Source organism: Equus asinus, chromosome 22, assembly GCF_041296235.1.
Source record: "Equus asinus isolate D_3611 breed Donkey chromosome 22, EquAss-T2T_v2, whole genome shotgun sequence".
In the NCBI taxonomy this organism is placed as follows: Eukaryota; Metazoa; Chordata; class Mammalia; order Perissodactyla; family Equidae; genus Equus; species Equus asinus.
This window is the reverse complement of record NC_091811.1, coordinates 37,111,284-37,138,787: the sequence shown is the minus strand read 5'-3', so window position 1 is coordinate 37,138,787 and position 27,504 is coordinate 37,111,284. Positions and strand designations below refer to the sequence as shown.

Here is a 27,504-nt window from a genome sequence, read left to right as displayed (position 1 = left end):
ATATTTATATGCACAGAAAAAAGACTGGAAAGAAATACATGAAAATACCAATAGGGATCATGCGAATGCAATCATAAGTGATTTTCACCCCTTTTTTCTACTTTCTAAATGTTTTACAATATAGGCTAATTACTGGAATTAATCTGTTCTTCCTTGATTTTTAAACATAAGAATTAGAGCATTGAGATTCTATAAAATGAAACAATGTTTTAAATGCTATATTTTTGTAACAATTAATTACTTGCTAATTTGCAATATTCCTTGAAAGAGAGACTCTTTTTAAGGTATAGAAATGCAGAGCGACGAGAAATGTCGTAAGTCAACACTAACAATTAGAGGTACACTAGCTCATTCAGATATTTATCAAGTCTTAATATATGCCAGGTCCTGTGAAAAGATGAAGATCCATTTTCCCCCCCAAAAATTCTGGTCCAAAGCAGGATTTTCTGTTTGTGAACTCATCAAAACTAAAATTTCAAAATCTGACTGTTTCACAACTACCTTTCAAAAGACTTATTTATTTCTAGTTCTTATGTGTAGAGCAAATAACCCCACCTATGCATTGCTAATAAACAAGAAACTTGCAAAGTTCTTAACACCGTTGTTTGTTTTGAGTGACTCCCAAAGCTTTTCCACATCTTAGGATGACCAATTGGCCCATCTACAGATAAAATAATAACAAATAGAACAAAATGCATAACTATCTTTACTTAGATGTCCTACAGGTTTGTTTCTTTTCTTTTTTATTTAACTTAATATATTCAAAGCTGAACACAATCCCCCTTAACCATTCCAATGTTCCTTCTCTAGGCTTCTCCACCTTGGCAAATGGAACCATCAGCTGCCTAGGTGCTTTAGTCAGAATGTTGATCTTTCTTGATTCTTTCCTCTTCTTCACCCTCCTCATCTAATTCATCACACTATCCTGTTGATTCTAACACTAAAATATATTTCCAATCAGTACCATCAGATCCTTCCACTTAAAACACTGCAAGAGTCTCTTGATTGTCTTTCCTTCCTTCCACTGCTGCTCCCTCCCAATATGGTCCATTTGTTACAAAGATCATGTTGTGGACTTGTTAAGACCCTTCAGGGCATCCCTGTGGGCTCAAGTAAGAGCCAAACTCCTCACCTGCATGACCTGGCAGGTGCTCACCTCTACCATCTCATCTCACTCTCCCCTCTGCTCACTACCTTCCACTCACACTAGTCTTCTTCTTCAACAGACCAACTTCTTTTTTCCCCTAGGCTCTTGCATATGTGATTATTCTTTCTCCCTGGAATGCTATCTAATCAACTCCTTGAAGAGGCTTTCCCTGACCAACCAATCTACGGTAGGCTCATTAGTCTACCTACTTTCTGGCAGAGAACAGATGCCTAATAACATTGTTGAGTGAATGAATGAGCTATCTAATTTGGTAAATGATATGCTCCATGAACAAAATTGAGGTCAAATATAAAACTTCATAGCCCCTTAAGATCAAGTAAAGTAGAAAAACCTTTAGAGCTACACTACCTTTTTTACCTTGGGCCAATACCACCGTATCTTGCATTTTCTTGTACCTGTTCAAGCATTGTCGAAGATCTTCTATTTTCCGATCCTATTAACAAAATAAATTATCAGCTTTAATACTATGATTTTAAGCAGTAAAAGTAATTGTGACACAAAGAATACGTAGACGTGAATTATTTACATTATTCAAAGAATACTTCTAGACTTTAGTAAAACTGGTAATATCTAGAATACTTTTCCTACATACATCAGAGATATAGAAAAAGTACCTCTAAATTTAGAGATCCTATCCTTCAGCTGCCATCTTTAAAAAACAAACACAAAACAAGGTAATAAGATACAAAACAAAAAAACAAGGAAAAAAAATCAACTTTATTCTCCTCCCTAACCTATGTGTCAGGTCTTGAAAAAAAAGATCTACACCTGCTGTCTTTATCAGCCATCATTAATTACCACCTGGCTTTTTCCTCTCAAAACACTCCACTAAAGTCCATCAACCAGTCACCAGGGACCTTTTGTTTACTAAAAACAATGAACACTTTTCATCCTTTTTCTAAATTGACCTCTATTTGGCACTTAATTGACCCCACCCTTTCCTTCTCCTTTCACTTTTCTTTCCACTCTTTCTTTTCTTTTATTTTGACTTCTTAATCCCTTGACCAGGTAGATATTCTACTTCCATAATCCCCACTATCTTCCCTACATGGAGTATAAAATGTTAGACATTCAAGGTTTTGTCCTTACCCTCTTCTTTTTCCCATGCCTTCACTGTGGTGGATTATAAAGATGGTCTCCCTAGCTCCTCCCACAGGGATTTTGGGCTTGACCATGTGATTTGCTTTGGCCAATGACATATCAACAAATACGATTCAAGAAAGGCTTGAAAAGTATTTTCACATTGGGGCTTGCCCTCTCTTGCTGCTCTAGGGAACCCAGAGGCCACTATATGAAGAAGCATAGGCTAGTCTACTGAAGGATGAGAGACCATTTGGAGAAAAGACATCACAGCTGGGGCCCACCTAGACTGGTCTGTCAACCACCAGACATTTGAGTCACACCATCCGAGACCATCCAGCTCCATCCCAGCTTTCAGCTAACAGTAGAGATCAGCTAAGCCAGCCCAGACCAGAAGAACCAGCTAGTCAATCCCCAAAAGTATGAGAAATAATAATGTGATTTGTCATAGAGCAAAAGCTAAGTGATACATCAACTATAGTTTAGTTTCCATCAATCTACAATTCCTTATATCTCCTAAAATTGATAGGGTTCACTCTCCATCAATCTATAATTCTACATTAATCTAAAATTGAGATTCATTTTCCAACTTTCTATGAGAAATCTTTTAAATGTACCATGAGCACATCAAATTGAACATATCTAAAATTAAGCTCATTCTTTGCCCCCAGTCCTTGAACCACTGCTTGGATTCTCTTAATCCTTTGAAGGCATCATCACTCACCCTGTTGCCCCAACCAGAAACTTACTCTCAAATCCAAAGATTTTAAAATCTCATCAACCTGTAAATTTTTCTAAAATCTCTTCCCTCCTTACCACTTCACTGCCATTGCCTTATTTCAGCCTGTGGGGGATCAGAATTAACCACCTCAAAATATGTCTCTTTGCCTTGATTATTTTTAAGAATGAAAGACTGTGAAAGAGACTTTGACTTCCCCCCTAACTGCCTAAATGAATTTAAGATAAAAGACCTGTCCCCAGGACAGGCCATCGCCATAGATAACTCTGGGGATAGGTAGACTGGGAGGATCTTTGCTGAACCCACTCTGATTTATCAAAGTTCTGTTTACCAAACATTTGTTTTTCTGTTTCCATGTGAACTACCTTCCTCCCCTTTGAAGTCCCAAACCACTACCCCCAACATCCTCTTTTGTCTTCAGCTGAAGATGATATTTAAGCTGGCAGCTCAGACATTTTGGTGAGTTACTCAGCTTTTCTGGGTTTCTCTCATGTATACATGTTATAAAGCTTTGTTTGATTTTCTCCTATTATTCTATCTCACATCAATTTAATTCATAAACCAGCTAGAAAGACCTAGACAGGGTAGAGGAATTCTCTTCCTCCCCTACAAACGCTTCTTCATTTCTCACCTAGACTATTTCAACAGCCTCTTAATTGTTCTGTCTTCACTCTCCCTCCCTTATTCTTGCCTCCATTCTGCCACCAGAGTTAGCTTTGTAAAATGGCAATTTAATTATATCACTGCCCAAGGTCTACAAGCTAAGACCTCAAATTATCAGCCTAGCATACCAGGTCCCATAACATCTCACTGTAGCTCTTTTATCAGCTTCATACACCCCCCTCCACCTGTATCTCATGCTCCCAGCATGCACTGGGCTGTTTCAAGCGTTGGTTTTCGAGACACATTTTCGCTCATGGATCCCTTGCCTAGAAGCCTTCATTTTCCTGACGAACTCTTGCTATTCTTCAGAATTTGCTCAACTATGTGCTCTCTGAAGCCATCTGGAACCACCATGAAGTGGTGGTCCTGGTGCTCCTACAGCAGTTTGAGCATCTAGCAAGCCCTCATTCAACATGGAGAGTTTTGTTTGTTATTGTTGCTTTTTAAAGGAGATAAATCAAAACAAAATAAATTTCAGTGATTATTTTCTTAAATAAAAACTATATGGGAAGCTTGCTAATGATCTTTCTTTTTATTCAACAGTGAGAAAGACTAGCAAAAAAAGACTAGGAAAAACATGTGGGTGGGTAGGACAAGGAATTTATTTTCATAGAATAAAAAGCAGATAAAGAGAATGAAAGGCAAAAACAAAGAAACAAGTACAGTGGAGTAGGCAAGAATTGGAGAAAGAAACTTATGATAAGAGAAAAAGATCAAGATGAAGTTCTCTGGCATTTGCTTGTTTTTTACTTCCTTGCAATTACTTTTTTCTTGGGAAAATGCCTTGTTGCTCTATTCATTAAGGGACATGAGGAGAGAGCAGTTCTGATGGTAGGAGCCGAATCCAACTGTTGCCACTTGCCAGATGTATGGCTGGTCAGGTAAGGTAAGCCTTACATTACCTTAGTAGGGTAACTGCATCCCTGCTCTTGGCAGGATGAAGTGAGGAGAAGCAACGAACTCCTGGAGACCCTGGCATTAAGCCAATGTAGCTAAAACATGGCCTAGGGCCATACTTGATTTCATGGAGCCTGTGCCTCTGTTTTCCAGTATCTCACCACCCAGAAAAGCAGAAACAATCCCAGATGTGAAAGAGACCAGGAGTATGAAGGAAATAACATATACATGGAAAAGAAAATCAACATGACCAGGAAGCTAAAGTTGTCATGGGCTACTTCCTCTAGAGTTCCTATTGTAGCCCAGAATTTCCAGTGCTCACAGAAAAGATGTACCATGATGGACTGTATCCTTTCTCTCACATGTTGCCTGAATATAAAGAACAGATCTGATAGCCTGAATATTTTCTAAATTCATGAGGGGAGGGGTGAGAGAATTCTCAGTGGAGCCAGTGCTGCTGGTCTGCATTCCTATGCACATAGTCACAATTGCAACTGCCACCACCAAGAGTGGGCACACTTAGACAGGAAGGGACAATGTTTGCCCCTTAATGCCAGTAGTGTTCAGGGTACGTTCTTTCAAACTAGGATAGTTCAAGAAAATGCATGGAATGATCAAAACGGTGTCACAACACATCCACATAAATATTTAAAATTTGTCTAGATACCTTTTCTTCATTTGCTGCCATCAAAGATTCCACAGCCTTTTTCATTTTTTGTACTTCAATATCTGAAAATATCACAACATCAAATCAGAAGCCAGTTTAGTTAACACATGTGACGATAACGAGAAGCTGACTCTTCCAATTGAAATGTTTTAAGGTAAAGATGTTAATGATTCGTTTTGTTTTGTTTTTAAAAGGGCACAGCTACCATCCATATTCTGTTTTAGGGAAAATCTGAAAAATGAACACCTTCCGTCTCACCTGAATAGTCATCATTCCAGAAAGAAAACAGTACGGGTAAGAGAGCTAACTACTCTCTCTCAAAGCAACACCAAAATCCTCATGAGAACACTGAAGATGAATTTCAGTGCTATAACAATAAAAACACGAAGTTTTCAAAAAAGGAACCTATAAAGCAGTGGGCAAAAGCAATGAACAGTGTACATGACGACAAAAGCAGAAAAAATTATATTAAAATGATAATTCAGTTATAACCAAGATGGAGACACGCATGGAAAGTGCCTGATGGAATGTGATATTTACATGAGGAGTCATGCTAAGAAGCTGCTTGTAGGTTCTGTACAGAAGGATAAGTACTTTGCTTCATCTATAAACTTCATTTCCAATATGATTTTAAAACATAAAGGGCAAAGTAAGCCCAAAGGGATTTCCCTTAAAATGTGATATTCAAATACAAAAGCATTTTATTTTAATAACAGAATAAATCATCATTATTTTTTTTGAGGAAGATTGCCCTGAGCTAACATCTGCCAATCCTCCTCTTTTTGCTGAGGAAGACTGGCCCTAAGCTAACATCCATGCCCATCTTCCTCTGCTTTATACGTGGGATGCCTACCACAGCATGGCTTTTGCCAACCAGTGCCATGTCCGCACCCGGGATCCGAACTGGCAAACCCCGGGCCGCCGAGAAGCAAGAACGTGCAAACTTAACCACTGCGCCACTGGGCCGGCCCCAGAATAAATATTTTAAAGATGAAAAGTCAACCTAAAATGAAATCACAAATTTAAAAAACTACAACAGAGAAAAAAATTCAGCTAAGTTTGCCGCCTTCTGAGAAAAAAACCCTACTAGTTTTTAAATAGATAGTTTTTAAAACAATAGTGCACCGCACAGCACTGATATAACATTTTCAATTAAGGTACATCCTTTAGGAATTGCCTTTTTTTTTTTCCTAAGGCAAATTCCCTTGACTTAAGAATTCAAAGTCTGGAGGAAAGAGTCCATTAGGGATTTATCTTCATCCTGCATTAAGTAATCTGGGTTCTAGTAATCGGCCTGCAATCTCTTTTCTAACATCAAGAGGGTATGTTTAAAGAAGCTTCTAATGTAGATGTCAGTAAAAAGTGAGCTACAAAACACTGAAAAGCAAAAGTATGAAAGGATCTTTCAACTATGGTAAAACCTTAAAAACAGTAAGTTCTCACAGGAGTATAAACATTATTTTCTCCTCTGACCCTGTATCTCCTGGGCCACAGAGAAAACACTTTCTCCGTCCAGCTCTCTGGGCGCCCTGTCATATCCCGTGGAACAAAAGAGCTGAGTCAGATAAAATCTGCAAAATGATCTTTTACTCCTTGTTTTTATTTTTTGTTTGTTAACTCTCTATTTTGTACACTCTGAAGAAATGGAGAGTTTATCGATGAAGCAACTCTACATCTTTGGTGAGAGAAATGTTTTTAAAACACATGCAAAGAAGAGTCTGAGTAGTACTTTTGGTGAATGTAAGGGCTGATGGAAATACACCAAAAACCTTACTTTTGTCTTTGAGCTTCTTTTTAAAATTTTCATCTGTGCAGGAAAACCCATCGAATTGGAGGTTAGCATACATTACAACAATAAATGGTATTTTTAAAGCACTATTATTTAGTCTCCTTTTACCTATAACACTTTAACCTCATAAAGACTGAATATTAAGCATTATTTTGTGAGTTTAGGGTTGGTAATACAGTACATAATGCTCCATGGGAGGTTAGAAAGAGAATCTAATGTAATTAATCAGAAGACCTAAATGTGAGTTCCTATCTCTGTCACTTCATTTTTCTGAACCTTGATTTTCTCGTATTAAAATCAGGCCTATGGAGTACATGTGCTTCTTACACTATATGTGATGAAAAACCATCAACGTTGCTTTGGTTCTTTTTACATTTCCAGTAGAATTTGAAATATAGCCCTCCGGAACGTGACCAGGACATTGTTTACATCACATTCAACTCACCACTCATGGTGAGTAACAACATGGAAACAGTCTATCTCCTGTTCAATCACATGAATCTACTGATCATGCAGTTAGATGTTATGTCAACATCAGATTGCCATGAAGTTTGTAAAAACTTGCTCTCAATCTGTCTTTATCTGGTTGTGCACTGGTAACAATCGGTTCACAGATCAGTACTAGTCCTTGGATAGCACTATTTTAATATATCCTCTAGTCCACAAGTCCTATGATTCCACTTCTTTCTTAAAATCCTAAAAGCATGACCTATTTATGAATGCCCTTTAAGAACATACGATTCTACATATGCCAAAATACAGAGGAGAAAAATCCATCTCCCTCAATGTTTGATGAATTGAGTTTGCTGACGTACAGAAAATTGTGATACCTACAGGTATATAAAGCCAGTGTATTCTAGAGCCGAGAAGACTTTAGAGGTAATCTAATTCAAGTCCCTCATTGTACAGATAATAATGTTACCAATGTGCACATGATAGATAAAAACGTACCAAAGCTACACTATATGGAATTCATCCTGTTTCAAATGACTCAGAAGTTGCTTTTTTCACAGTCATCATTTGTAATAACAAAGAAAGATTAAATTTGATGTAGTGTTGTCAGATGTTACAGGCGTGTCCAAATATAATTCAAAAGAACACATTTCATTCAAGTTATTTTCTATCAGGTATAATCTACATTATTAGAAATCACAGTCCATATGATATCCAGGACACACCTCCTCAATTATGAAAACAATTTTTGGATAAATTCATATACTTTTCCAAAAAGAGAATTAGCCTATTTTTGTTTTCTAGAAGATGGAGCACTCAATGCATGATCAGAAATTTTCATTGATTTTCCAAAGATACAGAGCCTGTCATCTCTTCTCTCAAAAGGGCAGGCAAGGTCTCTAAATGTCTTACTTTATGTTGTCTCAAGTTAAGTTCAGTGGGAAATAATCTTGGGACATAGTAATGGTTCCTTTTAACTCTTTCTGACACTCCCTTGTATTACAATTTAGACAAGAACTCTCTGATGATGAGAATTTACAATTCAGTAATCTAAAATAAACACCAAGTAAAGCATAGAGGTGCTCTTCTCCAGTTGCTGAAGAGGACGTTAACAGATCCTCAAGTACAGTAAAGAGTTTTGGAAGATTCCCTGTGGTCCTAGGCCTACATGGCTTCTGCTACTCTTTCTTTGATGCTTAAATTACACATCAACTAACATCAGTTTCTTTTATAGATCTTGAACGATTTTAACCGAATAAGATAATAAACGTTAAATATATATTCTCACCTCTATCAAGTATTTCAATCCCTTCCCCTTTCATCTTGCACACCAATTTTTCTTGTAGCCTTTTTACTTCAGATTCCTTTTCTTCCAGTTGTTCTTTTAAAGATGCCAGTTCTTCCTACAAGTGATAAATTCATTTAATAAGAGCAGATTATGACTAAAAGAGAATATCCAGAGACTATGTTAATTCTTCAGTCAATAATCAATTTTTACAAATGAAACAAAAAACTACAAGAATTTAGATGCAAACTTCAGAATTCAGACAATGGCGATGATAAGCAGGAAGCAAGACAATTAATAAAAGTCCAATTTATACTAATTATGGTATAATTATTTCAAGTTTCTTTGTGACAAAATTAAAAAGAAATCTTTTAAAATGTAATTAGGACGACGGTAGCCCTAAGGTTTAAATCGTATGCTAAATTAAAAAAATCTGACCAAGTTAATCAAGGAAGATAATCAAATTAGATGCTTAGTGTCATAAAAGCAAAACAAAATGCAAACTGGAAAGTATATATGAAGACTTGCTCGACATTGATTCAGCATTTCAAGATGGCATTCATGTTCCCTGGACAAGGTAGAGCTTAATTAGCATGTAAGGTAGCAGGTGCTGAACAACTTTAGCCAAATCATGGGACTAAATAATTCATCCCCATCAAGATAAGAGAACAGAATCTCCTACAACAATGGAAAAAAATAGATTTAGAAAACAGATGTTAAATCTTCTTTTTTTTTTTTTAACTACACAGCCACTAAAGATGCCAAGTCCAATGTTCTATTTACTAACATTTCAATTTTCAGTTTCATTTTGGTAAAGAATTAGCTTTAGTAAATTTAAGTTTTGCTGACTATTTAACACAGAAAATAAAGCCATGCAATGCTAATAACTGTAGCTTTATTTTCAATAACACATTATTTTCAGTCTCTAGTACTAAAGATATTTATAATGCTTAGTACTATGAGAAGATGTAGCTCTCTGATGAAGCTAAGAAATTGGCCGTATAAGGGCTGGCCTCACGGCATAGTAGTTGAGTTTGTGCACTCCACTTCAGTGGCTAGGGTTCACTGGTTCAGATCCCAGGCACGGACCTATGTACTGCTTATCAAGCCATGCTGTGGCAGGCATCCCACATATAAAATGGAAGAAGATGGGCACAGATGTTAGTTCAGGGCCAGTCTTCCTCAGCAAAAAGAGAAGGATTGGTGGCAGATGTTAGCTCAGGGCTAATCTTCTTCAAAAAAGGAAAAGAAAAAAGAAATTGGCCCTATAGTTCTTACTTGTAGTAAGAGTGGACGTCAAGTACAAGAAATGTTCAGTAGCACTCGCAAGAAGTGCTGTCCTATTGTCACTGTGCCATGATATAGTTAACTGCTGTATACATTTATGTTCAAGAAAGTGTCGAGGGAAGAAAGTCTCGAGGGAAGAAAGCAATGTCTACTATTGATATGAAACAGACTTCTTTCACAGGAGAACTTTTGCAACTATCTTACCATGCTTGGATCTCAGAGAGTTTGAGAGAGTGTGATTTAATTTATAAAAGAATACTTTAATTTTACTTGTTTATTATTTTTCACTAATTATTTCATAGGATTCTGAAAACAATATTAGGGATCACATTATCCCTTTAACCAGCTTTTATTTAAAAATAAATTTATTTTTAAGAAACAGGCCAGACACACACACAAAATGAAATGCACATGCTACTGAAAACACCATCACAGCAAAACAATACAAGCCAGAAAGCAACAGGCCATGGACCCCATTACCAAGTCTACCACACCTTCAGCGACTCCCATTTTTGTTCCATCCGCTGCTTTTCATACTGCATCTGACCCACTTTGATTTTCATACTAGAAAGTTTGGCCATTAAAGACTGGTAGAGAAGACAGAGGAGTGAAAGGAAACTACAGATAGAAAAACACAAGCTAAAGAACCAAGAAAATAGTATCAGTTTATGAAGGAGGTTAGAAAATTTAGAGAAGTGATAGGTTATGTTCTAACAGACTAGTTAAGCCTGAGTTTTATTCAGAATAGGAGTATTTAAATTCAAAAAGGTCTGCAGCTTGGGGAAAAACTCCATTCACTTGTAAAATATCTTCTTTATCATAGACTAAGTAGAAAACATATTTTACTTATATTATTGATCACATATAAGTAGTAGAGCTACTTGTTAAGAAATCTTTGCCATTGAGGAAAACTTACTTTGGTTGATTTCAGCTTTTTTTCATACTGAAGTCTTTCACTGTCCATTTCACTGACTCTTAACCTCAAATCGTGGATCTCCTGCATCAGCCCCTGCCCAAAAAGAAACAAGGAAATGCATCAAGAAAGCAGTTACTCACTGAACTGTACCAAAATAGCAGCTTCGACATCTTAAGTCAACAGGTCCTGGGTTAAAGTTGTGTGAATTAGGTCAGACAAACGGAAATAAATGTGTCTACTTGAGAATCAAAGCATCTTTGCATTTAAAACACTGCTTTAAATTCCCAAAGCCTATGCCCAAAATGATGGGATTATGAAGATAAAAGATGACTGTAATTCTTATTAAGAAAGGTGGCTAATCATTCACAAACATTGATCAGATATTTGTAGACTAAAAAAATCACTATATGAACTCTCTCTTTTAAAATACAACAGAGATCAAAGACCTAAAGATTAGGCCTGAAACAATAAGTCTTCTACAAGAGAATATAGGCAGTACACTCTTTGACATCAGTTTCAAAAGAATCTTTTCGGACACTATAACTCCTCAGATGAGGGAAACAATAGAAAGAATAAACAAATGGGACTTCATCAGACTAAAGAGCTTCTTCAAGGCAAGGGAAAACAGGATTGAAACAAAAACACAGCCCACTAATTGGGAAAAAAATATTTACAAGCTACTTATCCGACAAAGGGTTAATCTCCATAATATACAAAGAACTCACACAGCTTAACAACAAAAAAAACAAACAACCTGACCAAAAGATGGGCAGAGGACACGAACAGGCATTTCTCCAAAGAAGATATAAGTATGGCCAATAGACACATGAAAAGATGTTCATCATCACTAATCATCAGGGAAATGCAAATCAAAACTACACTAAGATATCATCTTACACCCGTTAGATTGGCAAAAATATCCAAAACCAAGAGTGACAAATGTTGGAAAGGTTGTGGAGAAAAAGGAACCCTCATACACTGTTGGTGGGAATGCAAACTAGTGCAGCCACTATGGAAAACAGTATAGAGATTTCTCAAAAAGTTAAAAATAGAAATACCCTATGACCCAGCCATCCCACTAGTGGGTATCTATCCTAAGAACCTGAAATCAGCAATCCCAAGAGTCCCATGCACCCCTATGTTCATCACAGCCTTATTTACAATAGCCAAGATGTGGAACCAACCTAAATGCCCAGAAACTGATGATTGGATAAAGAAGATATGGTATATATACACAATGGAATACTACTCAGCCATAAAAAAGGACAAAATTGTTCCATTCGCATCAACATGGATGGACCTTGAGGGTATTATGTTAAAAGAAATAAGCCAGACAGAGAAAGACGAACTCTATATGACTCCACTTACAGGTGGAAGTTAACATATAGACAAGGAGAACTGATCAGTGGTTACCAGGGAAAAGGGGGGGGGGAGGGCACAAAGGGTGAAGTGGTGTACCCAAAACATGACTAACAATAATGTACAACTGAAATCTCACAAGGTTGTAATCTATCATAATCTTAATAAAAAAAAAATACAACAGAGAAATTTTCTTTAGCAAAGCCATTTAATTTTAGGGCCTTTTCAGTGATATATGGATATTTATAAAAATATTTTTATAATTTCTTCATTTGTTTACAAAAATACAGATTGCTCATCAACCCAATCTGGGAGAATGGAACAAAACTAAAATCCTTTCAAGCAATGATTCTCAACTTGGGGTGGAAGAGGGCCCTGTCATTTACAAACATATTTAGTATCACAACAGAATTTTATATTTGGAAAATGAAAAAGAAAGCAATCCTAATGTTTTTATAATACAAACATAATCAGGTACCTAGTCTACTGACACTTTTAAAAAACTAATTTGCTTGTAGAATTTGTCTAAATAGTCTGAGAAATAGTGACATATTTTTACCCAGAGCCCTGAGAGTAGGAAAAAGAAATTAGAATGCTAAACAATACGACCTCCCCCAAAAGAAGGGATCCAACCCTCTGTCAAGGAGATGATTTTCTTTTTTACTAAAAGCCATGAAGGCCCCACCAGTGGTTAATGTGTTTTTATTTCTCTTTCACAAGACATTTATTCCTGAGCCACAAATTCACAGACATCAGAATAGAATTACACAAGAATGTCACAAGAGCACAAATAGAACAATGCTACAAGACATAAAACTTTGTTAACAAGCGATCATTCTAAACTTCTAAGTGTAATAATTCAATCTCATGAAGGCTAGGAAAAACACTTCCCAGAAAACTCATAGGCTTTTAAATTGTGGTTCCTTATAAAACGGGGAAAAGCATCACCTAGCATTATCATAGAGTAATTATTTATTAATATTATTATTAATACACTATTTCAATAAGAGGACTTTTACAAATAAGGTCAAAAACTGACATCATTTAATGACTTTTTAGCTACAAGTTCAGAATTCAAGTTCAAGGAAGAAGTCAGTTTCTCCCATTTATTAATCATCTTTGCATAATATGAGTTCTTAGTCTTCTTTCTTCATCAATCTGGTCTTTTTAAAATTACTTCCCCACTTTCTCATTGTAAGGAAACAGCTTTGAATTCCTATTTGGCATTGTTGTATTTTACTACTTCCTTTAGAAATAGCGGCAATTTGCAAAGAATAAGAAACAATGGAAGAAAACAGAATTGTAACCTGAGATCACTTTTCTACTAAAAAAAAACTACCCAATAATCTTTTGTGGCAAAATCCTAAATATGAATGTACATCTCCAACAAGAAAGAAGTCATATCTTCCCATGATAACTCAAGCTGAAAAATCTGGAAATAGCTACTTAGTATGAAACTCTAAAAAATGGAATACAAATTATTTCCAACTAATTTCTTATCAGAAGCTCAGTCTTTTTTGGAAAGAAAATCCGTGTTCCCTTTCCCTTTTCCCTTTCAGAGAACTCCGCGGCTCCACAGAAACTCTATTTCTGACATCTGCGCTCTTACCAGAAGGGGGCACTGTTGAATGATGCTAACCATCTCCTGTTGGTCATTCCTGGGACAGGCAGGTCCTCAACCTTTCAAGGTTTCAAGACTTTTACCCCTAATCTCTTGGAAGAGCCTGTACTTCTCCACATCAATATTTTCTTAGAAATTAATCTCCAAATAATCTAAAGTTCTTAGACGAGGTTAAAGAATTTTGGATTCATGAAACAATCAGGGAAACATTCTATTTTTATTAAGGGAACAATAATAGGAAAATGAGCATATTCAATTCAGTTCTAATTTTGAAGATTACTTAACATATAAACAAAGTTTATCGAATATCCTACGATCTCTGGGTATGTGCTACTACATTTACCGATAGTGTTGAGCATTTATTAGAAAATTATCAGGGATTGAGTTTACTGGAAGTTTGATGACCAGATGACTTTGCATATTATTGAGAATAACAGGAGGGAAGCAAGGAAGCACTGGGAAAAAAAGGTTTTATTAAAAATGGAGACAAACTCAAGAGATGTAAATATTGCTCTGGGGTCTTACAAAAAAGTCATAAAACATCTACTTCAACTTAGTCTTAATGTTTGATTAACATCTTGTATCCAAACTAACCACAGTTGTGCAGGTTCAGACTTCCCCTAGACTTTGTGTCCACAATGCAGAAGACCACCTGTCCATCTCCAAACACTGTAACTTCTTGCCCTGCACCAGAGTTAGTGCCACTGCCATGTCGTCCATCTATTGATAAAATCTATGATTGCATTATGCGGCCACCACGGGTCAGGGAATGAGAGGAAGGGAAAAGAGGAAAATCTCCAAAAGTAGAAGGCTGAACTCAAATGACCTCTAAAAATCTGTAATTTTTATGCTTTTATTATGAAAGCATGTTCTCTATACATATTTACATATCTACTTATTATATAGTAAATAATCAGTATGCCTAAATAATAACTACTAGTAAAATCATGCACTTAAACCCATTATTTCCTCAATGAAGAAAATCAGTAGGGATGGATGGATAGATGGATGGAAGGATAGATGGAGGGCTGGAGGGTTGGATGGATGGAGGGAGGAAGGGATGGACAGATGAATGGATAGATTGAAAAACAGATATACAGAAGCTCCAAATGTTCTCAAGTCAAAAGTATTTCTAAAGGCTAATGAAAGGATTAATTCAGATCAAAAGTCTCAAAATAAAAATTACCATTAGCGGTTAGTGATAAAAAGTCACTAAAAAGTATTTAGTGTTAAAAATGTATAAAGTTCATTCTTAAAAAGAAGCATGCATGGGAACCAGCCTGGTGGCGCAAGCGGTTATGTGCGCATGTTCTGCCTCTGCGGCCCAGGGTTTGCCAGTTCGGATCCCAGTGTGGACATGACATGGCACCGCTTGGCAAGCCATGCTGTGGCAGGCGTCCCACGTATAAACTAGAGGAAGACGGGTACGGATGTTAGCTCAGGGTCAGTCTTCCTTAGCAAAAAGAGGATTGGCAGCAGATGTTAGCTCAGGGCTAATCTTCCTCAAAAAATAAAATAAAATAAAAATGAAGCATGAATGAACGAGAGCACATAGTAATTAAATGCCTCCCTTTCACATTGCAAGGAATTTCTACTTGCTCTACTTGTGTGTGTGAGAAACACATATATATACACACACGCATGTGCATGCATAGTATCTAAAGAGAGAGAGAGAGATGTCACTTACCTCCGTGTCTCTGAATCTATCTTCATAATCTAATCTGTCCTTCTCTACAGCCGTCAGTTTTAACTTCAAGTTGGATATTTCAGCCATCAGATCCAACTTCTGAGTTTCTAAGGATGTCCTACTCAGAAGCTCCTATTAGAATTTAAGACACATTCAAAGGTTGTTTTACTATGAACAGCCACATGTGGATGCATCTCACTTATGACCACAAAGCAGTAACTACCGAGTAGAGGATGTGGTGAAGACGAATTACTAAACAGATACACACTGAAAAAATTATTGGCTTTAGTTAACCTCCACTGAGCAGAACTAAACACGTCTGCTCACTGGGGAGGCGTATATTATAGACACACACATAGATAAAACTTGTATATTCTTAACCCTGATGATAACACTGATGATGATGATGATACTACGTTTGCTACATGCCAGGCACTGTTCTGACATGTATTACGTGGTTCGATCCTCAAAACCTTATGAGGTAGAAACTCATAAGGATAACTTGCCACTTATCCCTATTCAACAGACGAGGAGCCTGAGGAACAGAGAGATTAAGAACTTGCCAAAAGCCAGTTACAGCAAGAAAATGGCAGAGCAGGGACTCGAATCCAAGCAGCCTTGCTCCAGTGTGCACTCTATCTGCTATATTATAGGTCCTCTCATACCTGAGCACCATATGTGTGTGTGTGTGTGCATATATTACAAGTTTTTTCCCAATGATGGTCACAGATGGTGCTTATTTTTTCTCTTATTCAAAAAATATATGCTCATGGTTGAGAGTCAGAAAACCACTTGAACGCATAAAGAAGAAAATTAAAATTACTTACGATCCTATTAATATTTGACTCCAGATTCTAATTACATGAACACCTCTCATTGTGTGTATGTGTTCTGAGACCCTCCTACTCCAGGTTTTTGCTTAAAATATGCCAGTCCAAGTGAATCACAAAATTTACTCTCATATCAGAGCGAACATGACATATAAATGTAGCATCTCAACTAGCTCAGCAGGAAAATCCTACCTCGGTGCTGACTCTGTACATACCTGCTGTAGCATTTCTTCTGTGGCGTTCAACTTCTCTCTGTGCTCTTCAAGACAAAACTCCAAATCTCGAATCTTCTCTCCCTGAGCCTCTACCTGGTCTGTTAACACACTTACCTGTATTTAGAGCAAAATACTGCCATCGATTAGGAAGAATTTGGGTCCCATTGCAAACTATATTTCTCTAAGTAGAACAAAAGCTGGAATGATCTCACCACTCATTTGGTTATAAAGAAAAAAACTGAGAATTAATATGACAGAAGTCCTTCACACTCCTGTTTATGTGAGGCTTATTGATCTGAGGACTCCTATTCAATTTTAAACAAAGTTAGGGCTGATTGGGATATGCAACATTTTATAGGTTAAAACCGTTTCAACCATTTTTGAGAGAAAGCATGCACACAAATTAACTTTTTGAGGGGTTGGGGTGGAGGTGAGAGTAGTATTAGAGATTAACAAAGGAAATGGAGTTAATGTTTGCAAGAGAAGTCATCAAGGACTACTGAAGTTTGATACTTCATGAAGAACAAAGAAAAGAATCAAGGGAATTCAGATCCCATGAGATCTTTCAGAACCATACTGTCCACAAATGTGCTCAAACCCAGGGTGCAATTCAAAGTCCATGAGGAGGCACTGGGTTAGTCCCTCATTCTCAGTGCTTACTGCAAATCTCTGAGTTCTTCCCCAACGATCACCAGCCTAGTATATACACTGCATTTCATTTAGCTCAAAATACCAAAGTAAAAATATGTCAAGCATTTAAAACATTATTAAGAAAAAGAAAACTCAAATTTAGCCTACAGACAGCACTCTACTACACACTTCATGTTTTGTTTGGCCCGTGCTATTATTTTTAAAATTGAAAAATTAAATATACATATTCAGAATCAGAAAATACATATACAGGTTTATGAATACATATATTATAAAATCTGAATTTCTGCTATGTATTAAAAAATCAGATCAGATGACGTTGTGTCTGTATTTAGGCTGGCCCTTGAGGAGCTGAGGCTGAGTAAAGGTTGCTCACTCTAGACTAGGTGTGCATACCCTTATTCTGCCACGGTCCTCACCACTCCCTATTGCACACAGACAGCCTACTGCATTTATTTCTATCAGCAGTCTCGCTCCTGTAAGCATCTGAATCTGCCACCCCAACTTAAAATGCTCATTTTAAGTATGTCATGAGGAAAGATCAACATTTCAACATCACTTGCCTGAAGAACCAGGGACTCTTTATCATTTTCTAAACGGGCTAGCCTTTCTTGATATACATCTCCATTCCCAGGTAGGTGTCCATTTGTCTGAAAAAGGAAATAATATGGATAAGGCTGACCCTCCTTAAAATGGAACTACCACTGGTAAACAAAAATCGCATGTGTTTTTAATCCAAGGAACCCGATTTGAATTCAGCATAAGTGTCATTGCCATTAATAGAAGATACGAGAATGCAACTTGGTTCACTTATCTCAAAATAGGTAAGACAGCCAGGTAGGCATTTAGGCATGTTTTCACCAAACTAAAAAACTTCTTATCAAGCAGAAAATAAGGACTAAAGGAACAGTGGCTACTGATATTCACTGACAGTGGATGCACACCTAGGACACGCGAAGCTTTGTGAATGTGTGGTTGGGCACAAAATCCCTATTTCCCCCCCAACACTCAGTGCCACTAATTCTCAGTGAGGACACTGGCAATGATCTGGGGTGCCCTTGCGTTCCTCCACCTCCCCCCAAAGTCCCAAATCCAGGACTGCAAATGCCTGTGTTTAAATGGGAGACAGCAGGGGCAACTTACACCACAGGCTCCTTCCTGCTACTCAAGTCTCCAAATCACAGGACACATCTTCCCTTCCCTCTTTGAAGCCTTGAGCCTTTGATGCCTTTCTCTCCTCCCCCAAAAGCTTAAGCACTCAGTCCACAGCAACTTCCCCTGCAGCACTGACTAGCCACGCTCATCGGCGATTTATCACTTTCCATCCTGAATTCCTTAACTTCCTGTGAGTTTGCGTGTTCATATAACGTTATGCTAAGCTCCTGGGCAGAGCTCATGAATTGGGATTGTCCTGTAACCTTCACAGCATCTAGCCCATCTGCTTAGACCAGTGCTCACCCTTTCCCCCTCCCTCCTGCCCTCTTTTTATCAGATTTGGGTATATTTACACATACTGTAAATGCCAAAGGAAGTATGGATTGGGAAAGGAAGTGGGGAATTTTCCTCAGCTGTCATATACGCAAGCGATTAAGGAGACACATGAAAAGGCTCACAGCGAGCAGACAACATAAAAATGTCATTTTGAAATAGAGTTGTATGTGATGTGTCCCCGTTATCTCATTTAAATGGTTCATAACCATATAACATGTAATCCCACTAGAATTTCCTGATTCCTCATTCAAACACAATAGAAATAAAAGCCAGTGGAGTCCAAAATGGTTACATGGGGCCATCCAGAGTTCAATCAAAAAACCAAATAACCGGGCTGGCCTGGTAGCACAGGGGTTAAGTTCACACGTTCTGCTTTGGCAGCCTGGGGTTTGCTGGTTTGGATCCCGGGTGCAGACCTACACACTGCTTGACAAGCCATGTTGTGGTAGGCACCCCACATGTAAAGTAGAGGAAGATGGGCATGGATGTTAGCTCAGGGCCAGTCTTCCTCAGCAAGAAAAAGAGGAGGACTGGCAGCAGATGTTAGCTTAGGGCTAATCTTTTGCAAAAAAAAAAAAAAAAGAAGCAAATAACAACTTCAGATTTAGAACCAGAGAAAATACAAACTGTACATCCTCATGGCCCAGGACACATCTGATGTGACATCTATTATTTTTCCAGAATTAACTGGTATTATTATTCTACCTTTCCAATTAATGCCGTTTCCAGTATAAATTCTGGGAATAATGAAAGTCATGTGTTGGGAAGGAAAAAAAGCAAAACTAAACAAAAAGGAGCTTTAACAAAAAAGAAAATTTCAGGATGATACTTCTAAAAACTTAGGTGCAGTGGATATATTTCCCACAAGGCCACAAAAGAATCAGAAGCTAATTTAGTAACTGTGCAACATGTATTTGGATAAAATTTTTAACATCAGCTGCTTGACCACACACCTGTACAACTACCATGGCATAACTCTGCTCCTGCTGTGACCTGAAGTGCCCAGAATTAAATTACAAGTATTAGGAAGAGTCTGATGGAGTGGCCTGGACAACTTCCATTGCTGGCGACTTCCATGAAAATGAAATTTATGTAACATCTTCAGGACAGTTTTTTGGAAAAGAGTCAGGATGCATAATGCATGTTCTCACTCTAAGAACTAGCCTTGAATAGCTTGAAATTCCTCATTTTGATTATGAACATTAACAGCACCTGCTTTTAAAACCCCACACAAGCAATTTTTTATAAACAGATACATTTCATTAGGTAGGAAAAAAAGCTTTCTATTCAGTGAGGACAAGAAGTAAAAGTCCTTCTGACTGGAGGAAATAAGAGCAAGATTAGAAGTGTTTCTTCCCAAGCCACTGCATACGAGACGAAAATGAGATGCTCCCAAACCAATTCTCCGAAATTATCCTAAAATAAAAACAAATATTAAAAATGGACTCACAATGAGCATACTCATATTTCTCCACACTGTATTAATATTTATGAGTGCTCATAAGGCTAGAGAGTAGTTTACTTTTTTTTTTTAAACACTAAAAGTCACTCTAAGGAAAGAAGCAAAAGTTAAGAGCCACCAATGGAATAGTTACATACTTTTAAAGCATGTGTTAACTTATTCAAGTAGAAAAAGTTCTGGTCCATTCACAGGTTTATTTATATTTCTGCCAATTTTGTTACCTTTGCCTTAAAAACGACAGAGGAAGGTGCACTCCATTAGGCAAATACCCTATCACCTCTATTCTTCCTCCTACTCCCATGCTCTCCCTACCAGAGCACTCCAAACTTCCCCAAACAGGGCACACCCTCCGACACACTAATTCTCTTCCTTCTGCACAGACTGTCTTTGCGACCCTTTCCTCATCCCTTAAGGTCCACCTCAACTGGGGCTCAGTCTGTGAAGTCTTCCTGGAATTACTTGTTCACTCATATGCCAGTTACAGCATCTGGATGAACCTTCATTACGGCAGGGATCCCACTGAATGGACTAGGTTAGACTTGGCTACATACATGTCTCTCTCTCTTCCAATAGACTTTGCATTCTTTGTGAGCCGTCTTTGCATCTGAAACATGGTGGGCGCTAACTAAATGACTGCCGAATGAAGGAGCAATGATAGGTGTTCAACAGACACCGAATGAATAACAGATGAGTGCTTGGTTCAACCTGGCCTTCTTGCTTCGCAGCAAGACTTTTATTCATGTTTCCTCTACAAACTAGCACACACTCCATGATCACCCTCTAGACGAGCTCCTTTCCCCTCAAGCCTGTACTCCCTCTTCCTACCATGTTTAGGAAGTGATCTCAAAGCCATTTTAATGGACAATATTGAAGCCATCTTGCATGGACTCCCTTATATACTATCTTCTCCACTGCGCAATATTATATATTGCCTCCTACATCATCCCTTTCTTGCTTCCTGCCGGTCTCAGGAGAACTGAGTCTTAACTCCTTCCTAAAAGCTCATCATTCCACCTCTACTTTGGAACCTTGACTTCCTGCTTCCCTGAGACCTACGATTATCACCTCTGTCCTTATCATTCTCAATGTTTTCCTCTTAATGAACTTCCATCCATTCTTTCCAATATCTACCCAATATATATATATTTTTTGCACCCACCACTCTACTCACCTCCCACTCCTCTCTGCCTACAGAAATCAATCTTTCACAGCCAGTTCCCACCTCCTCCTTACACTGAGCCATCTTCTTCTCCTCCCCAACTGGCTTCTCTTCCGTGTCTTGTCTTTCACAATCTGGCTTTTCATCATATTCTGCCATGGAGAGCTTACTAGTGATTTTAGGAAAGTTGGTCACTTATTATTCCTAATAGTCCCTCAAGGCAAAACTGTCTTCTATTTCTTTTGATTCTCCCATGATGCTTATAAAATCCTGAGCACATAATTAAAAACATATTTAGTATGAACTCTTGTTGAGTCAACTTGACATCCAAAGCATTGAAGACTAGCCCAAATCACTTTACTCAAAATCCCAGAGATGCCTTCAAAATAACCCTTTCTACTTTAGCTCATCATGTAACCCCTTACTGACCACATTCAATTCAGCTGAAAATTGAAGTCAAATTGGAATCAACTTGGGGATTCTACCAGTACAGTACCCAACAGGGTGGGGGGTAGGGGGGTGGCACACAGGGCAGGCAGGGCAGAGACACAGCTCAACTGTAACAGGGACACTTTGATTTAATTAAGGAACTCATGGTGTTTGCCAGGTTTTCCTGGAATTGCAGGGAAAAAAGGTCTAAAAAGCCTTATTCCCCATAGAATTACAGAATCCCAGAGCTAGCCAGGAACCACACCTGGGAATATAAATTGCCTGAACTCACATGGCAGGTGCTACACACAGCATTAGAGCACCATCTACCTTACCCTTCAGCATCTAAGGAGAGGCTCTTCTTTTTATATTAATTTCCTTTTAATTATCAAGTATTATAAATACACAACCAAGTACAAAGATGTAATAAATGTTAACATCTTGCCTTACGTGCTTCCCTTTTTAAAAACGTTTTATTACAGAAAATTTCAAATAGATATAAAAGTAGAGACTAGCATGATGAAGCCCTATGTACCATCCCCCAGTTTCCATAGGCCTTAATTCACAGCAGGTGGGAGTTTTTGTCTGTTCCTTTTACTTAAAGCATCATGTGGTGTTTTCCTTCCATTTTCTTACTCTATTGGTATGCATTAGTCTACAGCAGTCTCCCCTCTTTCTCTAATCTTCATTTTGCTTTGTTCTTCTTTCCTGAGCTCTGTTGTCTTGTCTAAACCCAAAATCAACATACAAGCAGTGATTTGCCACAATTATACTTATTTATGTTATAACACAGAAGCTCATTTTGAATACAACATTCCCAAATCAGAATGATGCGTAGCTAAATTAAAGTGGGAAAAGAAAATCAGTCCAATTTTATAAAGACAACAAATGTTTAAGAAATGGTTGGACCAGTACTATTATACACACATACTCCACCCAGTCAATATATTTACTTTTTAAAACTAGTTTTGGAAGTTGCCATACAGTCTTGATTTCATGATTCTAATATTTTAAACGTGGTATTATCAAGAAAGGAAAATGAAGGTGCAGTTCACTAAAGCTCCTTTAATTAAATAGTATATCTAGGTACCAGAAGAAACACCTAATACAAGGGTCCTCCATGCCCTAATCAGTATTCCATCTCCACATTTATTTTACTCCATCTTTACATTTATAATAAATGTCTACCAGGAGGGGAGACTAAGATAAGTCTTGAATCTTCCAGCCATGAATATCATAGTTGTATTTCATTTGGGTTCAACACCACAAGGCATCACACACTCCATTGTCAAAGAACACAATACCAACAACGCTGAAAATCAAGCCACCAGGCAGAGGAAGCACTCTGCTCCCTCGTCTCTCACCCGACGTGATGGAATTAGGGTGGTGAGGCTCTGCCATTGTGCTGTAATCATCTCAGGGCAACATCGTTGCCATTCAGGGCCAATGGAGAATCCCTTCCCACTGGCCGCTACCCCTCTGTACCATAGCACCTCCGAACGTGGGCAGGTCTTGCAAAGAGCTCATTTTTCCCTCCAGAATTTCTACTGCAGTTCAAAAAAGGAAATAAGATCCCAAGGCAACAAGATAAACTCTTCAGGCAGCCTTCTATTCCAAAATTTCATCATCTCTGCTCAAAAAGAAAAGCAAAAGAGGAAATGAATATCACACACAATTCATCACACCCAAAAAGTCCATGACCTTCTTCTAGAAAAGACATTAGTTATTCAACGCTGTTAGAAAGAGCATCAAAGACTAAAACTCAGAATAAGCCTGAATATATTCTGTACTCTCCAAGTCAAGATTGCAGAGGTGGTCAAAATCAGACTACAGCTTTTATTTCTAGGTTTTAATTTTCTCAGTGCTTGTTTTCCAGACACAAAAAGCAACTTCTCAACGAAATAGCCAACTGGAGCAAAAACAAGTGCTCTGGAGCGAGAAAAATCACAGCAGTAGGCCAGCCTCTAAGATCTCTACTCCAAAAACATAACTACATCTGAAATGCTGACAAGCACAGCAGATGCCAAGTGCTTTCATCTGCCAGTCTCCTTAGAAATATCTTGAGAGAGCTTCTCTTGGAGTATTTGGGTATCTGTTGCCAAAACATCAATTGCCAAGATATACGGGCTATCTTGTTATACAACTAACACATGCACAGCAACGCCTCATTGGTGCATCCATGGCCAATGTAGGGCAAGTTAGATAGAATTCTTTAGTGTCTCCTAAAAGGTTCTTTTAGACACCTCACTTGAGTAGGCAAGGTGGGCTCTGCCCCCTCTTAGTCTTATTTTCACACATGCCACTGTGCTCCCCAAAGCTTTTGCAGTGGGGAGAGGGGGACATGTTGAGATTACAACATTATCCTGGTCACAGGTGTACTCCAAAGTCCCCTGAGTTACAGAAAGATAGAGAATAGAAGGTCCCCAGAAGCTAAGGCCTAACTCCTATTCTAGTAGCGTACAATATTCATTCATTCACCCATTATTCATTCATTTATTCACTATTTATTGAAAGCTAGCTATGCGACAGGATGCAGATGTAGCAAAGCAATCACTCTTCTACTTTGGGAAGAGTGACACGAGATCAAGAAAAACTGCTGCCCCTAGTATTGTTTCGTAACTCACTTTCATAAAAGAACAGAGGAATCTCTTTCTATTTAAGCCCAACAAATACCAGTAGCCTGGGATTCCATTAAAAGTGCATCTCTCACTTATCACCCTGCACTGGCCTCTCAATTGAGAATTCTGCTGACTTGGTCCATCTGTTTTCCTGTTTCTGTGGACACTTTTCACGGGGCTGGACCAGAAGCCTAAGGGGAAACAGCTTTAACTTTAGCCAGGACGTCTCAGTGAGACGCCGCATAACTCAGATAGTTGTGACCACATATGGGACACAATCTTAAGATGTCCCTTGTCTGTCAAGGCTTGAAGAAACATCCCCTGGAGGCACACATGAAAAGAGAAGTTGGTCAGAGAACAGCAGGGATGGGAGGATGGTGGGACTGGAATGGATTGTGTGGCTGAAAGTCAGGGGCTCAGGGAAAACAGTCAGCAACCCTGGAGGGAAGATGCCCCATGTCTGAACTCTTTAAATTATGAGTATTTTTGTTTTTACAGAAACTTTTTAAAAAGGTACATTTTGAATTAATATTATTTATTTTTTTAATGTAGAAATAAAATTAAAACATATTCTGGTGATTAAACAGGTCAGAAGCCAGTCAAGGACACATCATTTCTCCCATTTATACTCTATTTATTTCATGGGTTAGGATGCCTGATTTGGAGTTATTCCCATCAATATAATTCACTGAATTTGGCGAAAACTGTATTTTTGCAATTTCTGCTGATTTTGAGATTGCCTCATAGTTCGTCTATTGGAAAACGCATTGTAAGAACACTCCAGGGCAACTCATCAAGCTAGACTTCAAGTAAACAAAAACCACTTTCCTGGCTCAAACAACTCGACAACTTTTTCTATTTGCCCTCGTAATCTTGGAGCTTGATAAAGCACATAATTCTCCATCAATAATATTTGTGTTAACACATAATAACATTTCACAATCAAAACAGAGAATTCTACCTCAGGAAGTGAACAAATATGCCACATTCAATAGATTTGGGTTTTTTTTTTTTTTTACCACAGGAGACAAACTGCTGAGTCTGAAAAGAAACTTGTTCGTTTCTAGAAGGCTACAGCTATAGCTATCCTATTAAAACAAATTCATTCTTGTAGATTAATATTCTTGTCGATTTAATATTCCTCCACTGTAACAAGCTACTAGTGTTATAATTTTCTTTCTTCTTCTCCAGCTTCTGATCATACGAAATAATTAAACAGGCAGCAGATTTAGTAGTGAAGGAACGATCTGCATCCTCCAGGAAGCCAGAGGCTCTCCCTGGCCTGGGAAAAAGAATAATGAGAACTGCAAATGCGCAGTCGCACTACGGAGATTAGCATCCGTCTTAAGCACACGGACTCTCAAGTTGACCATGGTTAAACATGAATGAAACCTTAATTCTGTAACTAGTATCATAAATAAATTTTTCTAAAATATTGTGGAAGCTTCTCTACAGTCTAAGAAATGTCTGTACTCTTGTGAAAGAAGTGAACTACGCATTAGTAATCTGTAACCTAACTTCCCTTGTAACTGGACCCAACTCTTTCTTTCCCTCATTGCAAAGGGATCTGGCTAAACGTTTTCTCTCTACTCCCTACAATCCACTCTTCAGTATTACCTTTTTGATTAGCCATCTGCCAGGCTACTGATAAGCACTCAACATACATTAGCTCATAGGAACTTCACAATCTGGTGTGGCAGAGACTAACATCCCCATTTGACAGATGAGGAAACTGAGACAAACAGCTTAAGAAATTTTCCCCAAAGCATACAAGTTTCTAAGAGTCAGAGCCAACATTAAAATTCAGGTCTGCTGGGGCTGGCCCAGTGGCGTAGTGGTTAAGTTTGCGCCCTCCACTTTGGCGGCCCAAAGTTTGCAGATTCGGATTCCGGATGCGGACCTACACATCGCTCATCAAGCTATGCTGTGGCAGCGTCCCATATACAAAACAGAGGAAGATTGGCACAGATGTTGGCTCAGGGCCAATCTTCCTCACCAAAATAAAATAAAATAAAATTCAGGTCTGCTGTCTCCAGAGCCTACATTTGTAACCTCCAAGACACAATCCTGCCTTCTTTATCATTTGCCGCTTTTTTCCAACAGGATCTCCTTTATTGATTATTTTGGCAAGTTCCCCATGTACAATATAAAGGGGGCATGTGCTAGGATTCTGCATTCCTTTGATTCTAAGATGCCATCAATTTTCATCACACTATTTTTTTATTTTTGATTGTGGTAAAATACACGTACAAAATTTACCTTTTTTTTTTTTTGAGGAAGATTAGCCGTGAGCTAACTACTGCCAAATCCTCCTCTTTTTGCAGAGGAAGACTGACCCTGAGTTAACATCTGTGCCCATCTTCCTCTACTTTATACGTGGGACGCCTACCACAGCATGGCTTTTGCCAAGTGGTGCCATGTCAACACCTAGGATCCGAACCGGCGAACCCCAGGCTGCCGAGAAGCAGAACGTGCGAACTTAACCGCTGCGCCACTGGGCTGACCCTACCATTTTTCAGTGTACACTTCAGTGGTATTAAGCACATCCACATTGTTGTGCAACTTTCACCATCATCCATCTACAGAACTCTTTTGATCTTGCAAAACTGAAACTTTGCACCCATTAAATATTAACTCTCCATTCCTCCCTCCCCCCAGCCCCTTGGCAACCACTATCCTACTTTTGTCTCTATGAATTTATTTGGCTACTCTAGGTAGCTTATTATCTCCTTTTTTTAAAAAAGGAAAAAAGAAACAATCCCAGCTAAAATGTGTGCATATCCCACAAAGATTATAAAATACGTCACAACTTCTGAAATATTAAAATGGGAGAATGTAATATAATCAGCAAATCATTAAATTGTAAGCCTGAGACGCTCCCTCTACCCGTTGGATTCTGGATGGTGCCTCAGTTCCCTCTGGGTTCTAAAAGTAACGTCCACCACAGGCCCAGGGCTGCGACAACTCATTTCACACCTGCGCATTTATTATTCCACTCATTCCTGCTCTCTGCTTCTCGCTTTGCTTTTTGCCCTTTG

At 38.2% G+C, this 27,504-nt stretch overlaps 1 protein-coding gene across 17 annotated transcripts in view; it reads right to left on the bottom strand.

Annotated features, from left to right (window-relative positions):
- Positions 1-27,504, bottom strand: part of PPFIBP1 (PPFIA binding protein 1) — a 160,943-nt gene that overhangs the window by 26,763 nt on the left and 106,676 nt on the right. For 3 of the 17 annotated variants that reach the window (XM_070495204.1, XM_070495207.1, XM_070495205.1), the window contains 9 exons: positions 17,871-17,957; positions 16,657-16,770; positions 15,612-15,743; positions 10,945-11,037; positions 10,523-10,615; positions 8,745-8,859; positions 6,989-7,021; positions 5,215-5,276; positions 1,517-1,601 (listed from right to left, as the gene is read on the bottom strand). In XM_070495204.1, the coding sequence (XP_070351305.1) occupies positions 1,517-1,601; positions 5,215-5,276; positions 6,989-7,021; positions 8,745-8,859; positions 10,523-10,615; positions 10,945-11,037; positions 15,612-15,743; positions 16,657-16,770; positions 17,871-17,957 (814 nt within the window). The remainder of the gene's footprint in view (positions 1-1,516; positions 1,602-5,214; positions 5,277-6,988; positions 7,022-8,744; positions 8,860-10,522; positions 10,616-10,944; positions 11,038-15,611; positions 15,744-16,656; positions 16,771-17,870; positions 17,958-27,504) is intronic. The other 14 variants (XM_070495212.1, XM_070495215.1, XM_070495214.1 and 11 more) reach the window with 6 other exon arrangements.